At 42.3% G+C, this 26,428-nt stretch overlaps 1 protein-coding gene across 2 annotated transcripts in view; it reads right to left on the bottom strand.

The window, feature by feature from the left end:
• The window catches only part of LOC311588048 (neuronal acetylcholine receptor subunit alpha-7), a 116,992-nt gene extending 96,389 nt beyond the window's left edge, over window positions 1-20,603 (bottom strand). Inside the window, exons 1-2 of one of the 2 annotated variants that reach the window (XM_084765486.1) lie at window positions 20,493-20,603; window positions 20,198-20,337 (exon numbers count right to left, since the gene is read on the bottom strand). In XM_084765486.1, coding sequence (XP_084621612.1) covers window positions 20,198-20,337; window positions 20,493-20,547 — 195 coding nt within the window. In that variant the 5' untranslated portion in view covers window positions 20,548-20,603. Of the gene's footprint in view, window positions 1-20,197; window positions 20,338-20,492 lie in introns of those variants that run through there. The other variant, XM_084765487.1, reaches the window with a different exon arrangement.
• Window positions 20,604-26,428: the final 5,825 nt, after the last annotated feature.

The raw sequence follows: 26,428 nt of genomic DNA on the forward strand, positions 1-26,428 counted from the left end.
GCACCCCCTGCTTTTTTACCAAGTGATTTCCAATGTCCATAAAACATTTCAACAGAGAGGCTATGAACATCAACACAAAGCTTTTCAAGTTAAACACACCATAGCTTCATATAACAAAGAATGACCTTACAACCTTTCAATTAGTTAAGAGTTTATAAAAGTTCTCACGGCCAAGACACTATAAAAATTCTTTTGACTTCCTTCCGGATCAGTTTTTAACCACAAACACACATAATAAAATCCATTTCCATCTTATTCATGAGCCCCAAACCTTCACCACGGTGCTACTTGCAGGTTATTTTACTATTCTAAATCACACATACACACACACACACACACACACACACACACACACACACACAAATAAATAAAAATAAATGTAATTTTTAAAAAACAAAAAAGTCTACATATGAGCCAACTAGAGAAACAGATATAGCAATGGGAAATAGAGGCTGTTTTCCATTAGCTGCCTGATGGAAATGGACAGCAACTAAACATCTTAGGACGGGAGCCAAGCCCTCTCATAAGTCCTTCTTTCCTGTTAGCTCTCAAAATAATGGGTGCCATTTCAATGTCTTTGAGTATTAAAAGGTTTCAAAGCCAAAGCTTTTTCTCCATAGTATACACTCTTCAATAATTGAAATGTCCACTTGAGCACAGTCATCATGAAATATGGTGCCCAAGTGTGACTCCCATAATCAGACCCCACACTACCCTTAATTACTCTTGAAAATACAAAGTAAACTATTCATGAGTCAAGATCTCCATAAAGCTATTTAAAAGTGATATAAACTATACAGAAATCTACTTTAATGTAGTTTCCAAACACAAGAAAAAAATTTAAGACATTTTCTAGAGAAAACATCAAACTGGCTATAGGTGGAAGTCATGAAAAGGACCTGTCCTTTGCATAGGAATCCCAGGCTTAAATCTTCTGTGACAAAAAGAAAAAAAACTCCATGAACTTGACAGGGGGAGGCCAAAAACAAGGTACAATATGCCTGAGCAGAGGAGAAGGACTTATTGTTAGGAATACGCTATATTTAGAAATTGCTGTTTATCAAAAGATTCTGCTATTCAAAATCTACAGAAAGAACATTATAGAAAGTAAAACCATATCCAGCATTTGAAGGGACACAAGAGCATAACTAATGGCTACTGTTTGAATATCCTCGCCACACATCATGTGGAAATTGCCTTTGAAGGCTGGGGACAGAGCTCAGCCGGCACAGTGCTGCAGAACTCAAACAAAAGACAGAGAAAGAAAGAAAGAAAGAAAGAAAGAAAGAAAGAAAGAAAGAAAGAAAGAAAGAAGGGAAAGGAAAGAATATATAAATGTGTGTATGTGTGTGTGTGTATGTGTGTGTGTGTATTTATAAACATGCAAATTTGTATTAGCAATGTTGGGGAGGCAGGAATAGGTGTATCCCTGAGGTCACTGGCTACCAGGCAGCCTTGTGAACTTGATGAGTCCCAAGCTAATGAGATACCATGTCTCCAGGAAATAAAAAGCGGTGAGGTTCCAAGGAAGATGCTGAGGTTATTATTTGGCCTCCATGAGCACAGGTGCACATGCACCCACACACCCATGAACACGCACACATGAAGGATCCACCCTTCCATTAATAAGCTAATGTCTTAACTGCAGGAGTGTGTTCATCTTCAGTCCACTCTCTTGCTCTTTCTTTCTCTCCTAGTTTTAGGCCACGGAAGGCCCTCTACTATGTCACATGCATAAAACAGGACACTGTCCAGCCTCCAAAAAGGTAAGAAATCTGTTTCTACTACATTTAAGTATTCTGTCCTGGCAGCACAAAATAAAGACAGTAAAGTAGGCTCAATTTTCTTAACAATTATATTTTATTATAAACTTATCAAATGAGTGTACCTCCCTTATAAGCCGACTAGCATAAGCCTGAGGAAAAAAATATTAAAGAACACAAAAATGAAACCTTATGGGTATCAGTTCCCAGGAACGACTCTCCTGGCGCCGTCAGCAGGATTTCTTCTGCTGGAACCTGGAGCAACTGGAACCCGAACCCCAGCCAGAGCCCAGAGCAGCAGCCGAAGCCCAGAGCCCCAAAGCCCTCACTGGAGTGGTTCTATTGAGGAGCATCTCGAAAGCCAGCGATGAACAACCACTCAATCCCAAGTCTCCAAGGACCCCCGCCTCCTGTTTTTGGCTCACATTTATATCTCCTCTTAGAATTTGTTCAAGGATGTTTTTCAGCTGGTAACAGCCAAGCTCCCCCACAAAGTGGTTTGATTTCTAAGGGGATAAACATCACCTGCTCTCTCACAAGTCTGTTCCTCGTCCCACACTTGGGATCTAAATAAAAAAACGTTCATCTCTCCTTCATAGAATAAAATTTCATACAAGTGAGACTTAAACAAAGCAATGGAAGAAAATATCAAGATATGAATAGATGCATTATAAAAGAATAGGTCTGAACAAAAAAAAATTTAATTAAATGGTCTAATTAATAATCAAGGTACTGCTAATTAAAACCACAAGGAAATATTATTCCACACTCACCAGAATGGCAAATTTATTTATTTTTAATACTGAAGACTGGATGCAGGGCCTTAAGCATGCCAAGTAACGGCTTTATCATCCCAAGTCCTATATCCCTAGTCCCAGAATGTTCTGTCGAAAAGACTGAAAACACCAAGTGTGTATGAGCACAACAGCTGCATAGCTCTCCTACAATGTCAGGAAGTGTCTGGCATAGAGACTTGCCACACTCCAGCAAAGCAAACCTACTTCCATGAGCTGACCAGACAGAAACCAAAGCAATGTACACAATGGGCAATGTTGAGATCAAGCCCTGTGGGTCAGGAGTGGTGGCGCACGCCTTTAAATCTCAGCACTCCGGAGGAGATAGAGGCAGGCTGATCACTGTGGGTTTGGGGCCAGCCTGCTCTACAAAGTGAGTCTAGGACAGCCAAGGCTACACAGAGAAACCCTGTCTCAAAAACAAAAAACAAAACAAAAATCAGCTCTTTGGCTGTGTGATCTGATGTTAACCTAGAAATAGTATCAAAGCTGAGCCATCACACAACCACAGAGGCAAGAGTGAAGAGTCTCCATGAAACAGGTGCAGGAGAAGCCCAAAGAACAATCAATTTGCTTTCAAATAAGAGGTCAGAAATCATCAAAATATGGCTATAAGAACACACAAGCTACATTAGAGTTCATCAGTCTGTCTACCTATGATGTCATTGCTTACCTGCCACGGGGGCGTGGCCCTGCCCAGGGCTATATAAAAGGACAGTCCTACCTCGCCCCTCCCTCTTACTTCTCTCTCTACCCTCTCTCTTTTCTTCTCTCTCTCTCTCTCTCTCTCTCTCCTCTCTCTCTCTCTTCCTCTTTCTCTCTGGGGTACCCCTCCCCCTTTTTCCTTATTCCCCCATGCTCATCTAATAAACTCCTCTACAACATAATATCTGGCATCTGGTAACTTTCTTATACCTTATTACCTCATATCTTACTGCCTTAATTTTTAAATATAAAAAGCTAGAACTCCACATGCATCTACACATAGGGGGGAAGTTATACCACTGGAGAGACAGAGATGAAATAGCATCCGCAACACAGAAATGACAGCAGCACTAAGTCTAAGGGAAATAAATATAAATGTCTACTCCGTGAATCAGAAATGGGCAGGGACTTCATAAATTTTAAAATAAATACAGAACAATAATTTAAGCAAAATTGATTATGTAATTTCTTGGGGGAAATGTGGGAGGAGAAGAGGGAGTGTGATGGCCGTGTGTGGCAGAGAGCTGTGGAGAAAAATGGAGAATTAAATCTGCATTGGGAAACCTTTAAATACTGAGTGTCATTCTCACCAAAGAGGGACAACGGAAGCATTGTGTGGATGCAGATGTAAATCTCAACGAAACAGCTGAAAGAATATCCATGGCAGTCTTCTTGATAACAGAAAATCTACAGACACTCTAGGTATCTATCAATATAATAAGAAATCTTATTATGGCTGTACAATAAAAATGAGTAAAGTTATAGGCAACAGCTTTGGTGACTCACAAAAATAAATTGAACAAAAGCAGCCATATATGAAGGAACAGAAGCTGTTAAAGCTCCACAGAGAGGGATTAGGTGATAGACAGTAACGCACTGGCTTTAAGCCCTGGCACTGAAGAAAAAAAAAAGTTCCACAGGCAAGAAAAGATTAAAACCTAGTATTTGAAATAAGGCTAGCAGGTGTGTTTGTCCTGGAAGATGGGATGGCTGGGCTGAAGGGGTGGGGCCTTAGGTGAGTCATCTGTGGCAATTCATTGACTGGATTCTGAGACCGCCACACACCAGTGCCTGCCGATCACAATGCAATGCGAAGTGTTCCAATAGGATTAAGGGCTAACTTCCAGAGTGAAATCTATGCCTCTGCGAACTAGCTGGGCGGGGAAGTTACTCCAAATAGCAGCAAAATGTCATCATAGAATAGCAAACTGTGTTTTCTGAAACTGCAAATTTTATCAAGGCAGAGTTAATCAAATATACTCTAACGATCCGTGAGCAGCCTTGGTTTAATCTGTTGAATCAAAATCACCATAGTTTATCTGATGTGTTCTTAGAGTAGATGCACCACTCTGGAATCTTCTTATATACTTCTAAAACCTGAAACTAACTGGACAGCTGCCCTAGGCTTGCCTTCTCTCTAAAACCAAAGCCAGTTCTTCCTTCGCTCACCCTCCCTGTGAAGCGGAGGCACCAACGCTTTTACTCAAGGAAGGACGTTTACAGACAATTTGCTTTCAGTGATCCAAAAGTCAATGCCCCATGCCTAGCATTTCTCACAGGTGGCCTTCCTTAGCCATGACAACTGCAAGTTCGCCTCCCCCCACCCCTCAGCTGCCACCTGCAGCTAAGAGAGATCAGCAGCCATAGCTACTATACAGACTGACAGAACCTGTGGTCAGTTCCCTCCAAAGCCTTGCCCCCAGCCCAATCGTCCCTGTTTAATTCTCAACCCACTATCATGGATTTTTATATAATCTTGTGTTTAATTTAGTTTTAATTAACTATTTTTGCCTGTCAGGAGCTGTGTGATCCCAGGTTTCTGTTTTAACTTCAACGCATCAATACATGCCAAGGGCGAAAGTAAGGAAAACACACACACACACACACACACACACACACACACACACACACACACACACGCCACATATACACACACCATTTTACAATACTTCAAGTGTTATATTTGCTAAAATAGTGCATGTTGAGTGTGACCAAAGAAATCACTAAAATGACCAGCATGAGAACGGCTGTTGAAAAAACACCAAATGATGCTAGAGCGTTTCTCAGTGTGGCCTTGGCTTTAATCCCCAGCACCTTCAACAGCATAGACACAAAAGGACTTTTATCTTATCTGTAAACACTACCTAATCGGGATCTTTAAGATAAATAAGCAGTAGAGAAGAGATTGTTATCACTGTTTGGCCATGACAGAGCTATTTTTCTTTCTTTAACAGCATGTCAGGGATGAAACAGGACCTCCTCTGAGAGCCCAAGCTCTGGGGAATGTTCTCAGAGTGGCCTTGAAAGTTATCATTTATAAGAAAGACTCCTGCAGTATAAGTGCCCATAATCCTCAGCTATGATGAAAGAATTTTGGAAAATTCATATTCCTAGAACCATAAACGTGTTTGAGAGGTTAAAAAAAAAACTCTACTGTAGTAAATTTCAATTGCTTATAAAATGATCATTGTAAGCAGGGTTTAACAATAAACAGTTATCAGCTAGATGGTCACCAGATACTGAGCAAAAAAAAAAAAAAAAATTGGAAAAGCTGGAAAAAATACAATCACATGTTTCAAGGCACCAGGGAACTGTCAGAGCAGTGAGGAATCACAGACACTCTGAGACAGGGTGGGGGACCCTAGGGAACAATGGGACCTTGGATACTTTTCCAGGATCACACCCTGTCCTTAAAAGAATGCAAATAAGACTAAACATTTGAGAACACCTTAAAAAGAGCGACTGAGAATAACAGGACAGGACAGGCGTTCAAGCTCTCTGAAGAGAAGGAATATCCTGGTAAATTCTTTGGAGCCCTAGTCCAGAAAGTATGTGCCAAGGGCACTTCCAGGGGTAAAGATGAGCTTTTTCTTTCCACAGCCTCTAAGTGGATGGAGATAATGTTGGCTGCTGGTGCCCATACACTGGCAGCTAATCAGAGGAAAGTGCAAGCCAGAAGTGGAAATGTGCTCACAGGCCCTTCAGATAATACCTACAATCTTTCATATATATTTTTTTTCTAGAACAAACAAGAAAACTACCTGGCTTACCAGAGAAGGCTGTATGTACATCATGTCACTGAAAAGCCCAAAGAAAACCAGCAGTAGACGCAGAGGCGCAGCGTGCCTCTAACACACCAGCCTTGACTTCAGGCTGGGAATGAGTCTTTGGTTTTATTTTTCTTTTTTTCTGTATATGGGTGTTTTGCCTGTAGATTTTTTTCTGTGTGCCATATGTGTGCCTTATGCCCATGGAGGCTAAAAGAGGGCAGTGGGTCCCCTGAAATTAGAATTATATATTGCTTTGAGCCACTCTGTAGGTTCTGGGAATTGAACTCTGGTCCCCCCAGAAGACCTTTAACTACTGAGCCCCTTAACGACTCCAGGCCCTGAGAATGACTCTTACTAATGTATCATGGGTCTTAGGAGCAACATGCAATGGACAAAAATGTAAGAAAAACAAAAAAGAAAATTTTGAAAGTGAAATGAATAGATGGGAAAAGCAATCACACAGGAACAGGACCTGTGACTAAACATGAATCACCAGCAAGCAGCTGTAAGGAAGCCTGGAGAAACAGAGTAGTGCATAATACAGGGAAAATACAGAGTTGGGAGTACAGAAGAGTTATTCGATCTCAGCGTTTCTGACACCTTGGCATAGGGACATCCTTGCTGCACCCAGATAATTCTCCACACATGAGAATATTTAATAGCATCCTTGGTCCCTTCCTAGTAAATGTCAGCAGAACCCTATGACAACTAAAAATGCTTCCAGACATAACTAGATCTCTCCTATGGGACAAAACTGCTCCCAGGAAGGATGCACCGGTATCAACAACAGTGTTTCAAACACACAACTGCAATCCCAAAAGGAATAAGGAAGATAAGTAGGGCAGGACCACACTTGGTAAAGGCTTCCCAATTTTTATGGTAAAAAAAAAAAAACCACATAACAGAAGCATTGCCTTAGTTGGAGTTATTGATCAGAGTTTTCTAGGAGGCTCCCAAAGCATACAACTATTGCTACTGCCCTTGGTTGTTCCCCCAGAGTGGAAGGTTTTCCTACTGCTGAAGATACCAGGGCCCAGAGATCCCGGAGCTGGAATTTAAGCTGAATATTTCATCCCTGAGATCTAGTTTCATGGTACCAGAAGGTATCGTTCAAGGATCCAAAAGAAGGAAGCAACCAATAATCCTACCCAGCTAAGACACCAATAAACCAAATTAAAAAAAATACGGCCTGATGACCCTAAGGGTGCAGCAGTGGCATAAACTTCTTGGAAGCAACCAGTAGCTCTTTAGTTGGACTTAAGACCCACTCAATAAGAGAGAAATCACGCCTGGTACGGAAAACCTAGCCAGTGACCCAGGGCTGGTAAAGTCATAGATCGTAGAGAACCTACAACCACCACTTTACTAAACCAGAAAAATCACTAACTACACTCTAAATACAGTTCTCACCCCTCATCAAGGAAACTTCTCTTTGCAACAGATGGAGACACTCCAGAAAACCAAAACCAGTCAAACTGTAGAGTGTGGATCCCAGTCCCAACGGCTACATCAGAAAACAAGTCCCACACCAAAGACTAGGGGCACATTGCACAGGAGAGGGAGAACAGAGCCAGAGCATCGCTGGGTTTGCTGTATCTCCTAGGAATGCCAGAAGCTACACCCGTTAAGTCTCACCAACCTGACTGCCCAAACGTAAGCTAACCAAGGACAACACCAATAGAGATGTCAACATGGATGGGGCAAGCCCAGGAGGCCTCAACCTACACAAAGAACTCCAGGCAACTAAGAAGTGCTGAGGGTAGGTGAAATGGTCTTCCCCAGGGAAAAGCAGAGCGATAGTTTATTCAATGCCAAAGAGTCAGCCCTGACAGCATACATACAAGAAACATTACACAGATTGAGCAGTTTATACTTAGAGACAAAGAGAGACAGAGGAGAGATGGGGGGAGGAGGGGAGAGGGAACAATTAATGAAAAAAGAGGCCATGAGTTTGAAAGAGAACAAGGAGTGTATGAAGAATTTGAAGAGAAGAACGGGAGTGAAGAAATGGTGTAAACTAAAATTTCAAAAAGAAAAAATTAGTATCAGAATCATGAGTTAATGATTTCTAACAAAACAAGCACAAATCTGCACATACACTCATACACTTACATGTTTAAATCAAACAAAAACAAAACAAGAACAACTTTAAAAAGCACCCAGAGGAAAGTTAAGAACAAAGCACCTCAAAAGGTTAACATGGCATTCAGCTGACCTTAGGAAAAGCAGTGAACGTCAGAAAGAATGTGGAAGAAGCCATTTAAAAATGGGAAAAGGGCAGGTAAGATGGTTCAGTGGGTAAGTGCACTTGCCACCAAGCCTGACAACCCTAGGACCCACTCGATAGAAGGTGAGACCCAACTCGAGCAACTTGTCCTAACTTCAGCATGTCCGCAGCCACACACACACACCTACACATGTGTCCATGCACACAAGCAATAAATAATCGTAAAAAAAAAATTTTTTTTAAAGAAATGTGATAAATAAATCACCAGCCCGGAATTTGAACTAGCATTTGAAAATGAAAGCATCAGCAATATATTTAGAGACAAAGAACTCATAGGAGATTTTTGCCACATCGAGAGCCACCCAAAGACACATTAAAGAGAAGGGAATGGGTCTTGGTAACATGGGAAGGGCTCAAGGGACGGTAGGTGAGAAAGGCTGAAGGAAGGAAGGAAGGGAGGGAGTAGAGGAAGTCACATAATCCTATTTCGATTAAAACATTATTAAAAGGTCATGCCAGTGTAGAAGAGGATCGTCTTGAGCTTAAAAATACAGTGAGAAACAAACTATATGACAGTTAGAGCACATAGGCTGGGAATGAGAAACTGAAGTCTACGTGGGAGAATGGGCTCACTAACGTCTGCGCGCTGCACAGAAAGATCTATGACCTTCATTAGGCTTTCATTAGTCAGGGATTCCTGCTGCAGTCTGTAGGTCAAAGGAAGAAAGAGAGATGTACGACTAATAACGTGGGGGGGGGGGTGAAAAAACGAGAAAGGAAAGAGAAAGTGAACACAGAAGAACCACGGCAAACACTGCAACACTGACTTCGACCTGACCGCCCGCATGCCAGCGAAGAACAAGACAAGGTTTGGCAGCTGAACACCTCCCAACCCCACCACGCATTTCATAACAGGGACACCGTGATCATTTAAATAAAACTATTTTTACATTATTTCTGAACTTACAAAAAGGAAGAGGGCTAAGTATGCGGTGGTTCCAGAGTTACATAACTGTGGCCAAACGACGGTGTTTATTTTACTGCTTGGCCTACTTGCATCCCTTTAAAATTAATGCTGCTTAATGTTGATCAAAGCACCATAAGTGGTGTCTTACTACTTTAATTTTTTAAAGTATTTCTCTCGCGACCTATAAAAATGAAGAAAAGACAGAATAAGCTGCACCGGAATGCCTTAAGCAATAGTGATTTGGGTGAGTCCTCCCCCTCAACTCAGTCTTTTTTTTTTTTTTTTTAAATTTGATTTGGCTTGCTGTACAAAGCATATCTTTCTTTTGTAATTTTAAGAAATGTCACTTATAGAAACATTATTAGGTCAGCTTTCCAGTGCTGCATGTAATGAGCTTGGAATCCACCATTGTGTCCTAACAAGAAGTAAAGAGCTGAACAGACTGAAAATGAACCCGTTCTTGCCTACTTTGTAGGAGAGGGGAGAGCCTAGGACACACAACTGTCCTCAAGGTCGGAGAGACAAGGAGTCACAGCTAACCAGAGCAGACTCAGAGCAAAGGAGACCAGGACAGGAAAACCAAGCTATCAGTGAATTGTTAAAAAAAAAAAAAAAAAAAACCTCAGCCAGATAGCTCCAACAGTTAAGAATTCCAGAGGAACTCAGCCATAGGAACCCCATAACACTGGGGGATTACTGCCAGAAGCCTGACCCAGCATCCCCAGCAAAGATAGAGAATCTCTCCCTCTGGCTTGCAGAGGCAGGGGCACTTTGCAAGTACACCAGAAATTCTTCTCCTGAACAGCGTCAACCCTACAGCAGAAGGATAGCAGTTCCAGCCAGCCTCAGCCAGTCTGTTCCATCTAATGAGAAAGAAAGTGACTGAGCCGGTTGGTTCACAGTTTAGGGGCACAGGCTCAGCAAAGCCTGCCACTTGATCACAGTCTTGCTCTCTTCCCACACTGTACCATTTCAGCAAAGGCTAATTGACTGGGACTCATCCACCCAGTCCATCATATCTGGTGAAAGAAAATATCAGAAAACACACTAAAAGGCAGAGGATGCAACTTGAAGATTTCAGAAAAGGCAGGCACGGCAAGGCTGCTGCTGTCACTGACATTTTTCAAAACCAGAATCTGACAACTGCTGCTAATATGGACGCTCTGGTAGACAGAGCAGACCCCGTGCAAAAACAGATGGTGACAAACACAAAGGAAAATTCTAGGGGAGAACCAGAAGATATGCTAAAGGCTAAAACCTAGTAAGAAAAGTGAGCAGTGCTTTCCACAGAGGTAACATGGAAGAGTTTCTGGCTGTCAGACTCCAGCCAGACACACTTTGAAAAAATACTGAAACAATAAAAAAAGGACAGAAAAAGTACTGTAGGTAAACTAGAAGTATAACATGTGAATTACAGAAATTAAATTTGTGTGTATTAATCCAAAGATATAGAGAACCACTTTAGTTTGATTGCCTAAATGTACCAACTAAAAGAAATAGATGATGAAAAAGCAAAAATCCCACTCTGTATTGTCTACAAGAAACTTTATTAAATACAAAAACACAAAGAGATTAAAAGTAGAAAGAAGAAAAATATACTGTGCTAATGGTAAATATAAGAAAAGTATATTAAGACAGGAACTCAAAAAAAGCAATGTTGTCAGGGTAGGCTTTAGCAGCATAATGAAAAAGGGGTCAGTTCCCCAAGAAGACACACAGTCCGTTGCTGTGTGCCTAACAGAGGCACATCACTGCAGGAGAGGAAAGGTTGGGAAACTACAAGCAGGTAAGGTTTAATCCACCTTTAGCCACAGTTAAGTGCCTTTGTTAGAAAACACACAGGTGTGCTGCTCGTGGTGCCATACCCTCATAATGTTAGCACTGAGGCCAATCTGGGCTACAAAGCAACACAGCAAGACCGGTGGATGGATGGGTGGATGGATGGGTGGATGGATGGATGGATGGATGGACGGATAGAGAGAGAGATGATAGATAGATAGATAGATAGATAGATAGAAAGATATTTATGAAACATTTAAGAAAAAAAAGGAATAAATGCACTTGTGCTACAGGTACAAAATCAGTTAAGGACGTAGTTGGATTTGAGATTTCCAATCATCTGGATACACTTAACCTCTGTGGGAAAATTCGTCATCAAGAGTGCATATTCTTAAGAGGACATGGAACATTCGACCAGATGAAGGGATTTCTAACTGCAACAGACTATAGCACCCTGAATCACAATTAAAGGAACAGCCTGCGCTCTCAGTCTACAGGGGGATTAAAGTAGAAACCCAGACCCACAGAGATTTAAAGACCATGTCCTGCACATATGATTGAAAAATAAATCTCAAAAAAATTGTTAACTAAATAAAGCAAACATAACTTTTCCAAATTGTAATACAAATCTGTGCTTGGAAGGAATTGTACAGCACCAAAGAACATTTTAAAAAAAGAAATACCTAAAATCAATATGTTTCTACCTTTTGGAGAAGAAAATAATTAATAAATCCAAGCACTAATTATAACAGAAATAAATAAATTTGAAAATGGGAAATCAATAGGCAAAATGAGCATTAAAAACTGCTTTTTTGAAAAGATCAATGGAATTGATAAACCTCTAGCTGGAGTAGGAAAACAAAGATTATATAAAATGCTAATATCAGAAATGAAAAAAAGTCACCATCCTAACACTATGGCATTAAAATGATGTAAATAAAATATAAATAAGCATGTGCTCAAAAATTTGATAGCCTAAACAAACTGGACCATTCTCCTAAAGAAATAATTTGTCAAATTATACATGTACATACAACAATGGGGAAAGAGAGGGTCTAAGAAGTTGAAATTTATTAAAGAAATTGAATGAATCACTAATTTTTTTTTCAGGAACAAAAAGACAAAAAAACCTACCAGGCTCATTCATTAAGAAAATACACCAATTCTCTATTATGTCTTTGAGAGGGCAATGAAGGAATATTTCCTGCATAATTCTATGAAGGCAGATGGCTCCTAAATACAGATATACAAGTTCCCAACAATGGGACCTTCAAGAAGGCTCAGGCAGTGGAAGTGCTTGACACCACGTCTGACGGCCTGTGCTGTGTCCCAAGACCCTTCCAGTGCAAGCCATCCTCTGACTGCCATGTGAGCACTATAGTGCATGCTCACTGAGAAAGATGCATAGGCATACACACACACACACATGCACACACACACACACACAAAATAAATAAGCAAATCAATGTAAAAATAACAAAATATGAGCAAACTGAATCTAAACTACGTAAAAATAGAATTATGTCCTACTAGCATAAGATTTACCCCAAATATGTGAGGACGTTCAGCACTCGGATATCAATTAGTGTAATCCATCACACCGTCCAGCTGAAGAATAGCAATAGTGTACCAACAGGTACAAATACGCCTTTGAAAAATGTTCTATATTCATTCATGATACAAAAAAAAACCAATAAATTAGAAATACAGGAGATCTTTCCCAATTAGATAATGAATGCTGACAAAAGAATTTACAGCTAAGCTCATAACTAATGGTGACAAACTCAAAGCTTCTCTTTCAAGGCTAGGGCCAAGGCCAAAATGTCCCTCCATTGCTCCTTTTCAACAGCATAAGGCACAAGATGGAAGCAACAAAGACACATGCACCAGGAAAGGAAAAGTAAGGTAGTTTGTGCCTGCAGACAACATAGCTGTCAGTCAATAAAATCCAAAAGAATCACTAAAAAAAAAGAAAAAAAAAGAAAGGCACAAGAAAACTTTTTTGTGGATATTGGAAAATTAATTCTGAAGTTCATACATAAAAGATCCAGAACAGCTGACACAATAGCCAGGACAAACAAGGTTGTGGGGAGACGCTTCCCAGCTTCAAGACTATTATACTCCTGATCAAGGGAAGGTGGTACTGGTGAAAAGACACACGAGTCAGTCAAACAGACCAGTGAGCCCCAAAACAAAACTGTAACAGATATTTTTTAATAAATTATACCCCCCAAAAATTGGCTATCTGTGTACCAAAAAGTATATAGACTCTACACCCTTCACAAAAATAAATCAAAATGGATCAGATCTAAATCAACTTGAGACTGTATATATCCTAGACTGGCAAAGAAAAAGAAACATGAAAGCCAGAATTCATTAAAGATACATTTGTAGGACAGATTTCACCAAAATTAAATTTTTGTGCTGTGTAAAAAAAAAAAAAAAAAAAGTCGTCTAAACAAAAAGACAAACCAATGATTGTATGCATTCCAAATGACACGTCTGATAAATGACTGCTTTCAAATATATTCAATAATAAGAAAAAGATCTTACTACAAAAGGGCGTCAAAGATTCTAACAGACATGAGAGAAAAACAGATGGCAAGGAATCCCAAGAAAAGACGTTCCACATCAAGTATCAGGGAACTACAAAGGCGACAGTAAGGTACCACTACACAAGGGTTGTAATGAACGAAATCTGAGAGTCCAGCAATGCCAGATGCTGCTATGGATATGGAGTAACAGGAATGCTCACTGACTGCTAACCTCAAGATCTGCCTGTGTGTTCCTTACAAAATGGAACAAGCGCTGACCATTTAGTCTCCAAAGTGCCCTTACTGGTATTTTCCAAAGTGAATTAAAGGCTTGAGTCTTCACAAGAACATGAATACAGGCATCATAGCTGTTTTATTCATACTTGCCAAAATTTAGGTGCAAATAAGATGTGCTATAATAAACAAAATGACAAATAAGCTGATATAATCACAATGCCTTACTATTCAACAGAAAAGAGCTAAGAAGTCATGGGAAAAAAAATAGGGTTTTAAATGCCTGTCACTAAGTGAAGGAAGAAAATACCACAGAGAGATGATTCTGCCTATATCACATTCTGGAGAAGTCTTTATTTGAGGGGTGTAGTGTGTGGTATGTTCGTGTAATGTGTGTAGTGTACGTTTTTGTTACTATAGGTGTGTGCATGTGCATGAGGAATCTACAGGTAAGCCTCGAGTGTCATTCCTTTAATGAGCTCTTCCTTTATTATATCATAACAGGGTCTCTTGCCTAACCTGAAGCCCATATGTTCTGCTAAGCTAGCCAGCTGACAAGCATCAGAGAGCTGACTATCTCATTCCCTACACCCCAACTCCTGGGATTATAGGTGACAGGCCCACCTTCTTATGTGTCTCATGATTGCATTGATAGGATTTTACCAGCTGAACTAATTTCCCAGTCCCTGGAAAGGAAAATTGTACAAATAGTAAAAAGAGCAGTGGCTGCAAGGGTGATGAGGGAAAAAAAAGGAATATCAGTCAGGATTTTTAAAGTAATGTCTCATCTCCGTATGTGCTCAAACGGTGGGCACAAGCGTATTACAATACATTTGTGCAAGGCCACACCACTACCAGTGAAAATGTGAAGTATGTCCTGAGAGTGATGCTGACATGGGAATGCAGACTCACCAGGCTTCGCAAATACACCACTGGACATGGAACGCTGATGAGAGGAGCCTGGGGGAGGGAACCACGCTCTGTAATTGTCCTGGACGTAAAAGTGCTCTTTAAAAAAGGAACACGTTAGCCGGGCGGTGGTGGCGCACGCCTTTAATCCCAGCACTTGGGAGGCAGAGGCAGGGGGATCGCTGTGAGTTCGAGGCCAGGCTGGTCTGCAAAGTGAGTCTAGGACAGCCAGGACTACAAGAGAAACCCTGTCTTAAAAAAAAAAAAAGGAACATGTTAAAATAAATTGTGGTAACCATCTGACTTTTCACCTTGGTCATTTCTGATTAAACATGCCACATGAGTAGGGTTTTTATTTAGAGTCGCAGCACTTTAAATATATCTAGTAAATAAAAAGCACAAAATCTACCTACAGAACATAAGCAGGAAGACACTAACGGGACTGCAAATAAGCCCCAAGCTCTCAGGAAACTGGGCTCCACACCATGCCTGCCCTCTACAGGAACAAGCCTGAAATACACCACCAGTCCCACTGCCTTGTGAGGAAAGCTTCCAGAAAGCTCTGTAATCCAAAATCTATACAATTCTAAAATTCACTCATGCATAATTATATGTTTTGTGTTTGTGTATAATTACATATTGATCCATATTGTTCGTTTTAAACATAATACCTTCTGGATATGTTTTTATAACTGCATATTTATTTTATGCAAGCGAACATTAAGGATAGCCTTCAGATGCACGGGTCCAGGTAAGTGACCAGATAGCAGCAGAAGAGAAATATTATAAAAACCACGTGGCAACTCAGAACCCTCCGTCTGCAAGTCTTCAGAATGATTTCCTATGCATTACCTCATTCTCAGCCCAGTGAAAGGCCCAAGAAGTAAATTAAGAAGCACTATAAAACCAAGTACGCATTAGGAATAAGGGAGCACTTTTCACTTAACTGATCTGTGCATGCACATGATGCTTGCATACTATGATGTACCGTGGACGATATATCCAAAAGGATCTCTTGAATGTTTCTCCTTCTCCACGTTGCCATAGAGGCCATGCTGTGTTTGACCCTGTTTTGGTTTTAAATGTGTCCCCAACGGTCCATGTACAAAAATTTTAATTCATTAACACAGGGATGTTGGGTGAGCTTTAATGAGTGTTGTATGGGTCCCAGGGACAATACTCTCTAGAATTACTGTCTTTCTCAGGGGACTTGGTTAATTCTTCAGAGGCTTGATTAACTACCTCCAGGAACACTTACACCTCAAGGCTGCCCCTGTGCCCTGTGTCCAGCCCCATCTGCATGAACTCCCTCGCCCATTTGCTTTCTTCTATGAGTTCAGCCAACATGGAAACCCTCTCCAGGACCTGAGAGGACACCATGACTGCGATCCTGGGCTTCGCAGTTTCTAGAACCGGGAACCAAAATAAACCTCTTTCTTTACAAATTCCGGTCTCAGCTATTTTGTTAGAGCAACAGAAAATAAACTAGGAAGGATCTCTGCATCCTTGCCCAAGTTCTCCCTGGTCTGCCCCACATTCTAGGCTTTCGTATCTTCTAAATATAGATGCCGAAACTTTCCGCCCCTGCTCAGAAATGCACCATGTCTTCCCACTCTCTACTGAGTGCCTCACCAAGGGGATAGCCAAACAACCAGAACAGGCCACAGCAGATACCACGAATCTTCTAAGGACCCAGGTTTTATCTTTAAAACATGTGCACAGTTTTTCATTCTAATCTATAATTCATACTTATTGGATTTACTAAAAAAAATCTTAATAAAACTTAAAAAACTTAGTAAGACTCAGGGTTCTGAGTTGCCACTGTTTTTTATCATTTTTCTCCTCTGCTACTATTTGGTCATTTGCCTGGACTCGTGCAGCTAACGGCCTTCCTTCATGCTCCTACTTCTAGGGAAATGGGTTCTACAAACTATTCTTCTAGGTTTACAAAATCCTGGCATGACACCTCCTCACCCACAGAGTCCGTGACACTCAGGTAGAACACAGGCCAGCACCACAAACTCTGTAGCATATTAAAGATATTTTACACACTTGCCCTTTCTACCAGCGAAAAATCGCATTTTTAAAAGAATACAGACTAGAAAAGGGGGTTGATAAAACTACTTATGGTTTGATCAGTATTTTTGAACTTTTATAAGAACAAGCATAAATTTCCTAAGAAGTCTTTCAACCAAACCTAAAGCGAATATCAACTGAGGCAGGATTCCATGGAAACACCTACTTGAAGAGAGGGACCCAGGAGCTTATGGAAACACCCTGCTGAAGGTAGGAGCCAAGGTTTAATGGAAACACCCTGCTGAAGGTGTTTCCTCCCTTTCACTTACAATCTCCTCTCCTTGTGTCCATCACTTGGGGAAATCCTCCTAGTTTCTCAACCTGGGAAACTCCTATTAGAAACCCAACCTCTTGCTCTTTGGAACCACCCCAGCCAGCGACCCCAGGAATAAAATGTTCCTGACGCACATCGGCAGCACTCTATTTGCAACCTACGTTGCAGTCCACCACATGTGGAAATCTTAGATTGTCTTCTTAGTCTTAGAGCCAGCCAGCTCATGTACCATCTAAAGGTGGAAATCTAGAGGTCCAGAGGCTGCTGTGGAACACGCAATGACACAGGCTGGCCAAAGCAGACCCTGGGAAACTAAAGACAAAACTTCAGGACCGAGCAAGGTCTACCCTGGGAGCCCTATTCACATAGGTGGAATAAGTTGATGGTGAAAGCAATCTTGCATGAATAAAACATATACATGGCACCATACGCCACCTCTGCATCCTGGAAGGCAGGACATCTATGCTGAAAAAAAGGTGCGGGGGTGGGGGGGACAATAAGTTGTGGACAATCAACTCTGGTCTATGGAACAGCAGGTGGAATGAGCAAAACGACCCCCCCCAAAAAAGCTGAATTTGTAAAGAGATTGCACTAGCCAAGACTGCAACTCATAACCTCATGAAAGCTGGTGTCTCTGTCCAGAGTGCTGAGATTTCAGCAAGAAAGACCTGGCTCTGTTTCAAAACCAGGCAGAGCCAAGCAGGATTGGAATACAAATGTTTGCATATTTCCTTACGCCTGCTGTAGAAATCTCGTTCTCACCCAGGAGCTTAGGACAGCCACACTCAATCAGCTACAGTTCATCGAGTTTAAGTAGATTAAGCTGACTCTGTTCTGCAAAAATAAGTCACCAAGTCAAAAAGTAGCAGCTTATGATAGGCAAAAGGGCATGGAATCTCACTCCTCGTGGGTTTTCCTTAGCAGACTGGCTATAATCTTTGGGCATCCTTGGGCAGGTGACCACACCTCTCTAGGAATGGACTTCCTGACCTCTGAGGGGACTCACTACATAATTAAGATGGAGCGAGCCTTCAGCAAATTATCAGCGTGTGGCAAGAGCCTCTCTGATTTTAATCCTCTCAAGACCCGTGAAGTGGATGTGAGTGTTCTCATTTTACACATGAGAAAGCAAGGCTGAGCAAAGTTAAGTGGCTTTCCCAAGGCCACTCCACAAACAAGCAGTACTGTCCAGTGGGGAGCTCAGTGTGTTCAAAGCTAGATCTGAGGTGAAGGTGACACCAAGACTTTCCCACACCTTCCCCTTCCCTTGACCCTCTTCACCTGGGTTTTTCTAACTGATACGGCAATGGCATAAAGGCTTATGAGTTGTTATTTTTGATTTTTTTTATTGTTTTCTGACACTAATAATTTTTCCACATCATTAATCTTAGATTATCCCTTAACTTCTCCTAAGAGCCAGCAAGCCTTATTAGCATACTAACCAGACTTCTGAAGAGTGGTTTTCAATAGCCTTAGAAGGCCTGCTCTCTTTCTTCACACAAGCTCTGCAGCTGAGCTGCCCCCTATAACATAAAGCTTACCACCCAGCCAGAGGCTGCTGTGAAGCACACAATGAGACAGCCTGGCCAAAGCAGACCCTGGGCAATAGTAGAGACATGTGAGCCTAGCTACCTGACCCTTCCTTGCTTACTTTTTCACACGAAAATAACTGATTGTGCATCTGGCTTTGAGGACTCTTGATGTCATTTCTAATTTCTTTAGCTCATCCCAATGCCCAGGGAAGCACCTGAGTGTCCAAGCTGTTAGCAGGGAAGCCAAAGCTCAAGATGTTCATGAAGCTCCCAAAGTCAACCATCCAGAGACCTGAAAAGCCAGAACAACTTTTCTGCTACCTAAGTGAACCATCCTGTCGTTCTTCCCCACCCCCAAGTGCCCAGGAGCACTGCACGTCCTTTACCTCACAGCCTTCCACCTCCACTGCTCTCTGATCTATGTTCTGCTCCATGACAGAATCCCACTGTCTGTCACTCTCCCTTTCCTGTAGTCTGTGCTCTGTAAACTTAGGAAACAATTGACCGTGTGACGGCAACTGTCTTCTACTTCTGTCATGATAAATCCCCCACAGTGCGCATAAACACTTAATAAGGCAGGATCCTCTCATGGGAGGAAATGCAGATTTAACGGGTGTAGTGTGAGAACAGGAGCCATTCATCAGGAAAACTGACTAGATTAAAAGGAACAGCATAGGAGTGAAGTTAAGAGAAGGAAGTATCACCTGCCCTGACACTTTACCTAAGTTCCTTTGGTGGCTCTCCACCCTTACCGACCACAAGCCTTGAATAGAACAGACAGTGGAATACTTTCTAAGTATTGGCTCTACCTATGAAAAATCATAAAAGTATCCCAGCTAGCAGAAGAAAAATCAAGCTGACATAGATCCTGCAGGGGTGTGTCACCTAAAAGCAGTTGCTTGCTGCAAAGCATCCAGGGAGGGCTGCTATCAACTGCCTAGAATCCTCCAAGTAGGATCTCCAGCACCTGTGCTCTCCTAAAAACACTGTTCACCACCCTCATGGGAGGGGTAAACACCTACAGTTAGCTTTCTACCCAGACAGCTTGGCAGCGCAAAAGCCAACCCCCCCCCCCCCCCCAAGGCACTGCGCAGGAAGAAAAGCCTGTAAGTGGCTAAACTATTCTGGGCGGAGAACTGCACTAGTTTTCTCTCAAAGGGAGACTGAAAGTGACCAACGAAGCCTGTTCCAGCTACTGACTCCTAGCTCGGGACGCTTTGGCTTGGAGTTTCTAGCTGAGAGAAAGGCGCGACCCAAGTACCTATCTATGCACAGGTGGCCTGGGGTCCTGCCCGACGCGTGGTCTCGTCCGGGACAGGAGGGCGTGCGGCCCGAGCGCCGCGTCAGACTCACCACATCCATGATCTGCAGGAGGCTCAGGGAGAAGTACACGGTGAGCGGCTGCGAGTCGTTGGCCACCGGCCTCTCCAGCGGGTTGTAGTTCTTGACCAGCTCCTTGTACAGCCTCCTCTGGAACTCGCCTTGCAGGGACACTTGGGAAACAGAGCGCCCAGAGGGCCTCAGCGCGCGGCCGCCACCCCGCCCCGGAGCAGCCCAGCCCCGCCGCCCCGCCGCAACCCGGGACCACCCGCCCGCCCGCCCGCATCCACTCCCGAGGAAAGGACGGCCAAAGCCCCGCTGAGGTTACCATGCAGCAGAGCGGCGGCCAGAGCCAGCCAGATGCCTCCTCGCCCGCTGCACATGTCGCCGGAGCCGCTGCCGCGTCCCGCCGTCCGCCGGGGCCGAGATGCCGCTCCTGCCGCCTCCGCGCCTTTAAAGCGCTGCGCGCGCCCGCCGCTGCGCGCCCCCACACGTGACAGCGCGCCCCCAGCCTCGAGAGCGCTCGCAGGACCGCGCTGCTCGGTGGCCGCCCAGGGAACTGCATCCCTGAGCATCTATCTAGTCGATGGCCTCTGACCCCCGTGCTACTTGCTCCTGCTATTAGCTGTGTACTGTACCCACCAAGAACAGTTTCCAACCCAGTCCTCCAAGACTCCCTCTGCTGCTAGCATCTGAGTCACTGGCTTCGGAAGTTTCTCCAAACAGATAAGGTAGGCTAGGCAAGAGTAACCCTGAGTCTTCCCTGCCAAACCCGGTATATTCAGAAACCAGCTGTATTTGGGCTCCTTCCTGAGGCTTTCTAAGTATGGTGTGATAGTCTTACCACACAGCCTGCCTGATCTAGTCTCGTTGTCTTTTAAAACAGATTCGGAAAACAGAAGCCTTAACTCCAATCCCTTACTGAACTGACAAGCCAAAACTTGATTCTGGAGGCCTGTTTGATTCAAAGCATGGTAAATGAACTAAGAGAGGCTGAGGGAGACCAGCCACCTTGACCCTGGCCCAGAGGAGCGGTCTTAGTTGCCGTTCTGGGAGGGAAGGAAGGTACTGAGGAGAACCATCAGAAGTGAGTTAGGCTGTGCCCCAGCTGTCCTCAGAAACACAGTACAGAAAGCCCATCTTGAGGATTACCCTGAATTCCTTAGGGGGTTCTGTTCTTTTTCCTCCCACAGACTCCGTAGCATCTGAGCCATCTGAGTGTCACTCCTGTGGATTAGACAGTATGGCACTAAGAATGAGGAACAGGGTTATCAAAAAGTGACTAACTGAAAGGTGCCTGAGTCGTGGGAATGGGGTGGTGAGTCCAGCCACTTGACCTGCAGGAGCAGTGACATGCAGTTCCTTTGAAATTGGTATCTTGAGGCACACCCATGTTTTTTAGTGATACAAGTATAGAGTTCTTATAAGGTTTGACAGCTGCAGTGTAAGAGCAAACAAAGGAAAGTGACTGGCTTTGGAGACAGTTCATAAAAAAAAAATAAAGAGGACAATTGACCAGGGCTCCCCACAAAGCAGAACCTGTATTCTACATGGGGAGGGGACAGCAGGCAGAAACATCTGGATGGGTGTACATCTGGCTCCTGGGTACTCCCCATCCCTTTTCCATCAGCAAGAACATCACAAAAATAGGCACTTGGTGAAGGAATGAGTTGTAAAGTATTCACTGCTTGGAAAAGGGGAAGGAAGGGAAAAAAAAAACACCAGAGAAGAAGCACACAACATCATCTCGAAGCTTCTCCCTGAAAAACCATCTGCACCAGCGGTAGGATTGCAGGGTTGGCTCTCCTACTCTCACTCTGCAAGTGCCTAAGAGGCCCTGGCTAGAGCACTACAGACGGATGAGCCTGGAAAACATCACTTCACCAGTAACCAACTGGTACCACATAAGAGGAACCACAATTACATCCTCACTGATTTGGGGATTCATATTTAAGAGCCCAAAATATAACACTAATACTGTACCCTGTAAGATCAGAAACCTAGAAAATACTCATCTTTGGGTGGGATGACTGGCCAATTCCTGCTTTTGCCCTGTGCTTTGCCAGACACCTGGAGGATCTGCAAACAGTCTGTTAACTGGGTTGCTCCTCAGCTCTGAGGTATTAGTATCTCGAATGCCAATAAGTAGGACTGTGCATCCAGCTATCCCTCATGTTCTCGGCAAGACCCACTTGTTTTCATCTGTAAGGTGTAAAACAATCTGAGAGTAGAACCTACTGGGATATGCAGGCTCACTTCTTAATCTCATCCTCAGCATTAAAGAAAATGGTGAATGGACAAAACAGAAAAACAATGTATCCAAGTTTATAAAGACAAGAACTGCAAACAAACCTCATCATACACTCCACAAACTGATGTTGCTGCCATAGACTTAAGGAAGAAGAGCAAGGGCAGACTCCAGGATGGAAGTCTAGACTTTTAATGCAGTCCCTCCAGGAAAAGTGGACGTTGGGCCTATGAGAGATAGGAAGCTGGAATGAACAGATCTTTGTAAATCCACAGACTCACACACAGTGCCCTTCCATGTAAGAGACTAGAAAACCTCTACCATGTCAAAGGGAAGAGAAGAAGTGTATTTTCTGCTTGGACTCTGGAAAGGGAGAATTAATCCTGTATCCACAGTGCATCTTCAGACTAAGGCAAGATCCAGATGTCAAGAATTCCTCCTCTAGTGTGTGCTAGTGGGTTGTGGGGGAGGGAGGAAGGGAGGTGTGTGATTTATAGCTTCCCACACAGGACTCCAAAAGAAAATCACACTGAGTTCAAATTACAAGATGAAAAGCAAAGATGGAGAGATGGCTCAGCAGTTAAGAGCATTGGCTGCGGTTCCAGGGAACCCATTTTCAACTTCCAGCACTCACAAGAAACTTCACAACTGTCAGTAACTCTAGATGCAGGAGATCTGATGCCTTTGTCTGGCTTCTTCAGGAACCAGGCTCACATGTGGTGCACAGGTATATAGACAAACCAAACATACATGCGAAATAATAAGATAATTTAAAAAATAAAAATGGAAGGAAGTAAGAGGAAAATGGGAGGGAGGGAGGAATGGGAGGATACAAGGGATGGGATAGCAGTTGAGATATAATATGAATAAATTAATAAAAATGTATATGTCAAAAAAAGAAAAAGAAGAATCCAAGTGAACAGACAATACACAAGAGGGGCCACAATTGACATTAAAGCCAACTGTACAAGAAAGTAATCAGGAAAGATGTCAAGGTGGTTTGAATGAAAATAGGTCCCACAGACTCTTAGGGAGTGGACTATTAGAAATTGGGGTCTTGGCGGAGTCGATGTGGCCTCGTTGGAGGAAGTGTGTCCCTGGAGGCGGGCTTTGAGGTTTCAGGAGTTCAAGGCTCGCCCAGGGTCTCTCTCTCTTCCTGCCGCCTGACAACCCAGATGTAGAACTCTCAACTACCTTTCTAGCACCATGCCTGCCTGCATGCCGCCATGCTTCCTGCCCTAACGACAATGGACTTAACCTCTGGCCTGTAAGCCAGCCCCAAGCAAATGCTTTCCTTCAGAAGAGTTGTTGCCACAGTCATGGTGTCTCTTAGCAACAATAGAAATCTAGGACTTAGAGCTACCTCTCTAGCATCATGTCTGCCTACACGCCACCGTACTTCCTGCCTTCATGACAATGGACTAAACCTCTGGACTATAAGCAAGTCTCCAGTAAAATGCTTTCTTATGTAAGAGTTGCTAAAAAAAAAAAATGATCATAATGAGTGAGTTAACCCAGAAACAGAAAGACTCAAATGGTATATACTCACTTATATCTGCATACTAGCCCAAGGGGCATGTCCCACGAAAGCCTTCACTTACCAGGAAACTGAGACAGAGGAGAGGACATCCTATTGGGACTCTAGATGAGAGAAGCATGGGAAAATGGCAAAGTAGAAGGATCCAGAGGGTCCTAGCAACCCACAAGAAGAACATTATGATAGGCAGATTTGGGCCTAGGGGTCCCGCTCAAACTATGGCACCAGCCAAGGACAATACATGCAGTAAACTTCAAACCCCTACCCAGATCTAGCCAATGGACAGGACATTCTCCACAGTTGAGTGGAGAGTGGGGTCTGACTTTCACATGAACTCTGGTGCCTCATATTTGACCACGTCCCCTGGATGGGGAGACCTGGTGGCACTCAGTGGAAGGATAGCAGGTTACCAAGAAGAGACTTGATACCCTATGAGCATATACAGGGGGAGGAGGTCCCCCTCAGTCACAGTCATAGGGGAGGGGAGTAAGGGGAAAATGGGAGGGAGGGAGGAATGGGAGGATACAAGGGATAGGATAACCATTGAGATGTAATATGAATAAATTAATAAAATAAAATTAAAATAAAAAAAGAGTTGCTGCAGTCTTGGTGTCTTTTCACTGCCATAGAAACACCAAGACAGAAGTCCAACAATTTGCAAAAAGCCTGCAAAATTAGGATGTGTAAAATGCTGAAATATTGATCATGGTGGACAATGTTGATGTCCCCTTTGGTCTAACACTATCAGGATATATTTCTTACCTACATCGTAGTGAAAGAATTGGAATGACTTTATGAAGGGATACAATCTTTTCTGGGTTATTTAGGGATGCAGGATCATCATTAAGCAGAGAGACAATATAATCAAAAGAAATGTCCAACAGCAAATTCTGTGAACTTCCCAATGTTGACAAGAAACATCAAATCACAGGCCCCCTTGATCATAAAAAAGTTGACTCCTGCTGATTTTCTTGCTGAATTTTAAAGAAGTTTTTCGGTCTATTTCTATCTGAAAGAAAAAAAATGCTGTATAATTTTTACTTCTTAAAATTTCATTAAAATAATTCTGGTCAAAAATGGTGATAGTCTCATGAAATAAATTGGTAAATAGCCTCAACTCCTCCATATTCTGGTATTAATTGTATAAGATATTACTTCTCCTTTAAATATTAATACGATTGAAAAATAAAGTTGTGTGCCTTGATTTTCTTTACATAACTTTGGAAGTTATTTTTAGTGGCATATGATATATTCATATCACACAAGGCAAGCTGCATGTATATTGGTCTGAGGACAACTTAGTGAAGCCAGTTCCCACCTTCCCCCGTCATCAGACCACCAGGCTTGTGCATCCCTTAAGGTCTCTCAGTGACGCTACATTTGTGGGGATTTTTAAGTTAAGAACAAAGTTTAACAGAACAGTTTCAGCGTTTCCATTTCATCCTGGAAAGGTTTTACTACCTGCAGTATTTTGAGAATTTCAACAGTTACATTTAAGTAATAAGGTAATTGGGTCAACATTGTAATGCCTCTTTGTTGCCTTCATTCCATCTGCAAGCCATGGAATAATAACTCCTTTTCATTCCTGTTTCTAGTAATTTGTTTCCTCGTTTTTATTCTTAATTACACTTGTTAGGGTTTATCAGCCTTATTAATCTTCCAGATGACAATATTTTCTTTGTTAATTTGCTCACTTTTTTCTTTTATTAGTTTTCATCATTACCCTCATTTAATTTGGTTTTCTCACACAACTTGTAATGAATACACTGAGATCATTGAGCTTAGGTTTCCTTTGAAATGTGATGAAAGATACAAATTTACATCTGAGTATTGCCTCAAAGCCTCCAACTAATTTTGATGTTCTATATTTATTACCTCAAATCAAAGCATTTTCTAATTTTCTTATGATATTTTGTTTCCAAATAAGCTATTCTTTTCCATATGTATGATTCTTGTATATTTCTAACTTAAATCTTTGTGGCCAATAATACATTCTCTTTTATTTCAACCCCCTAACTATATAGTTTTGCTTTTTGGATCTGATAAGTGTTCAGTCTTAGAAAAAATACCATATGCACTTGAAAGGAATATGTGTTCTTAATTTGTTCAAGTTGGGTGCTCTATAAATGTCAGTTAGGCCCATAGGGCTCACTTCATATTCTGTTCTTCACCGGGGTTTAAATTTCAAGGAACTATATTTAATAATGCTTCTAACTCTGCATTTAATTCTGTCAGTTTTGTTTCAGAGATCTTTAATTTGTTTTGTGTTTGGTAATGGCTGTTGTACTAGTGAACTGTCCCATTTTATTTATAGAACAGTCCTCTTTAATTTTGATATTATTCCCAGGCTTGTATTCTCTTTGATATTGGTAAATCCACATCACCTGTCTCATGGCTGCTGTTTGCATAGCACATCTTATTTAATTTACTTCTATTTGAAACTTATGACTTCATATATGAAGTATGTCTGGGAGATCAT

The sequence above is a fragment of the Acomys minous genome, assembly GCF_964271855.1.
Source record: "Acomys minous genome assembly, chromosome: 2".
In the NCBI taxonomy this organism is placed as follows: Eukaryota; Metazoa; Chordata; class Mammalia; order Rodentia; family Muridae; genus Acomys; species Acomys minous.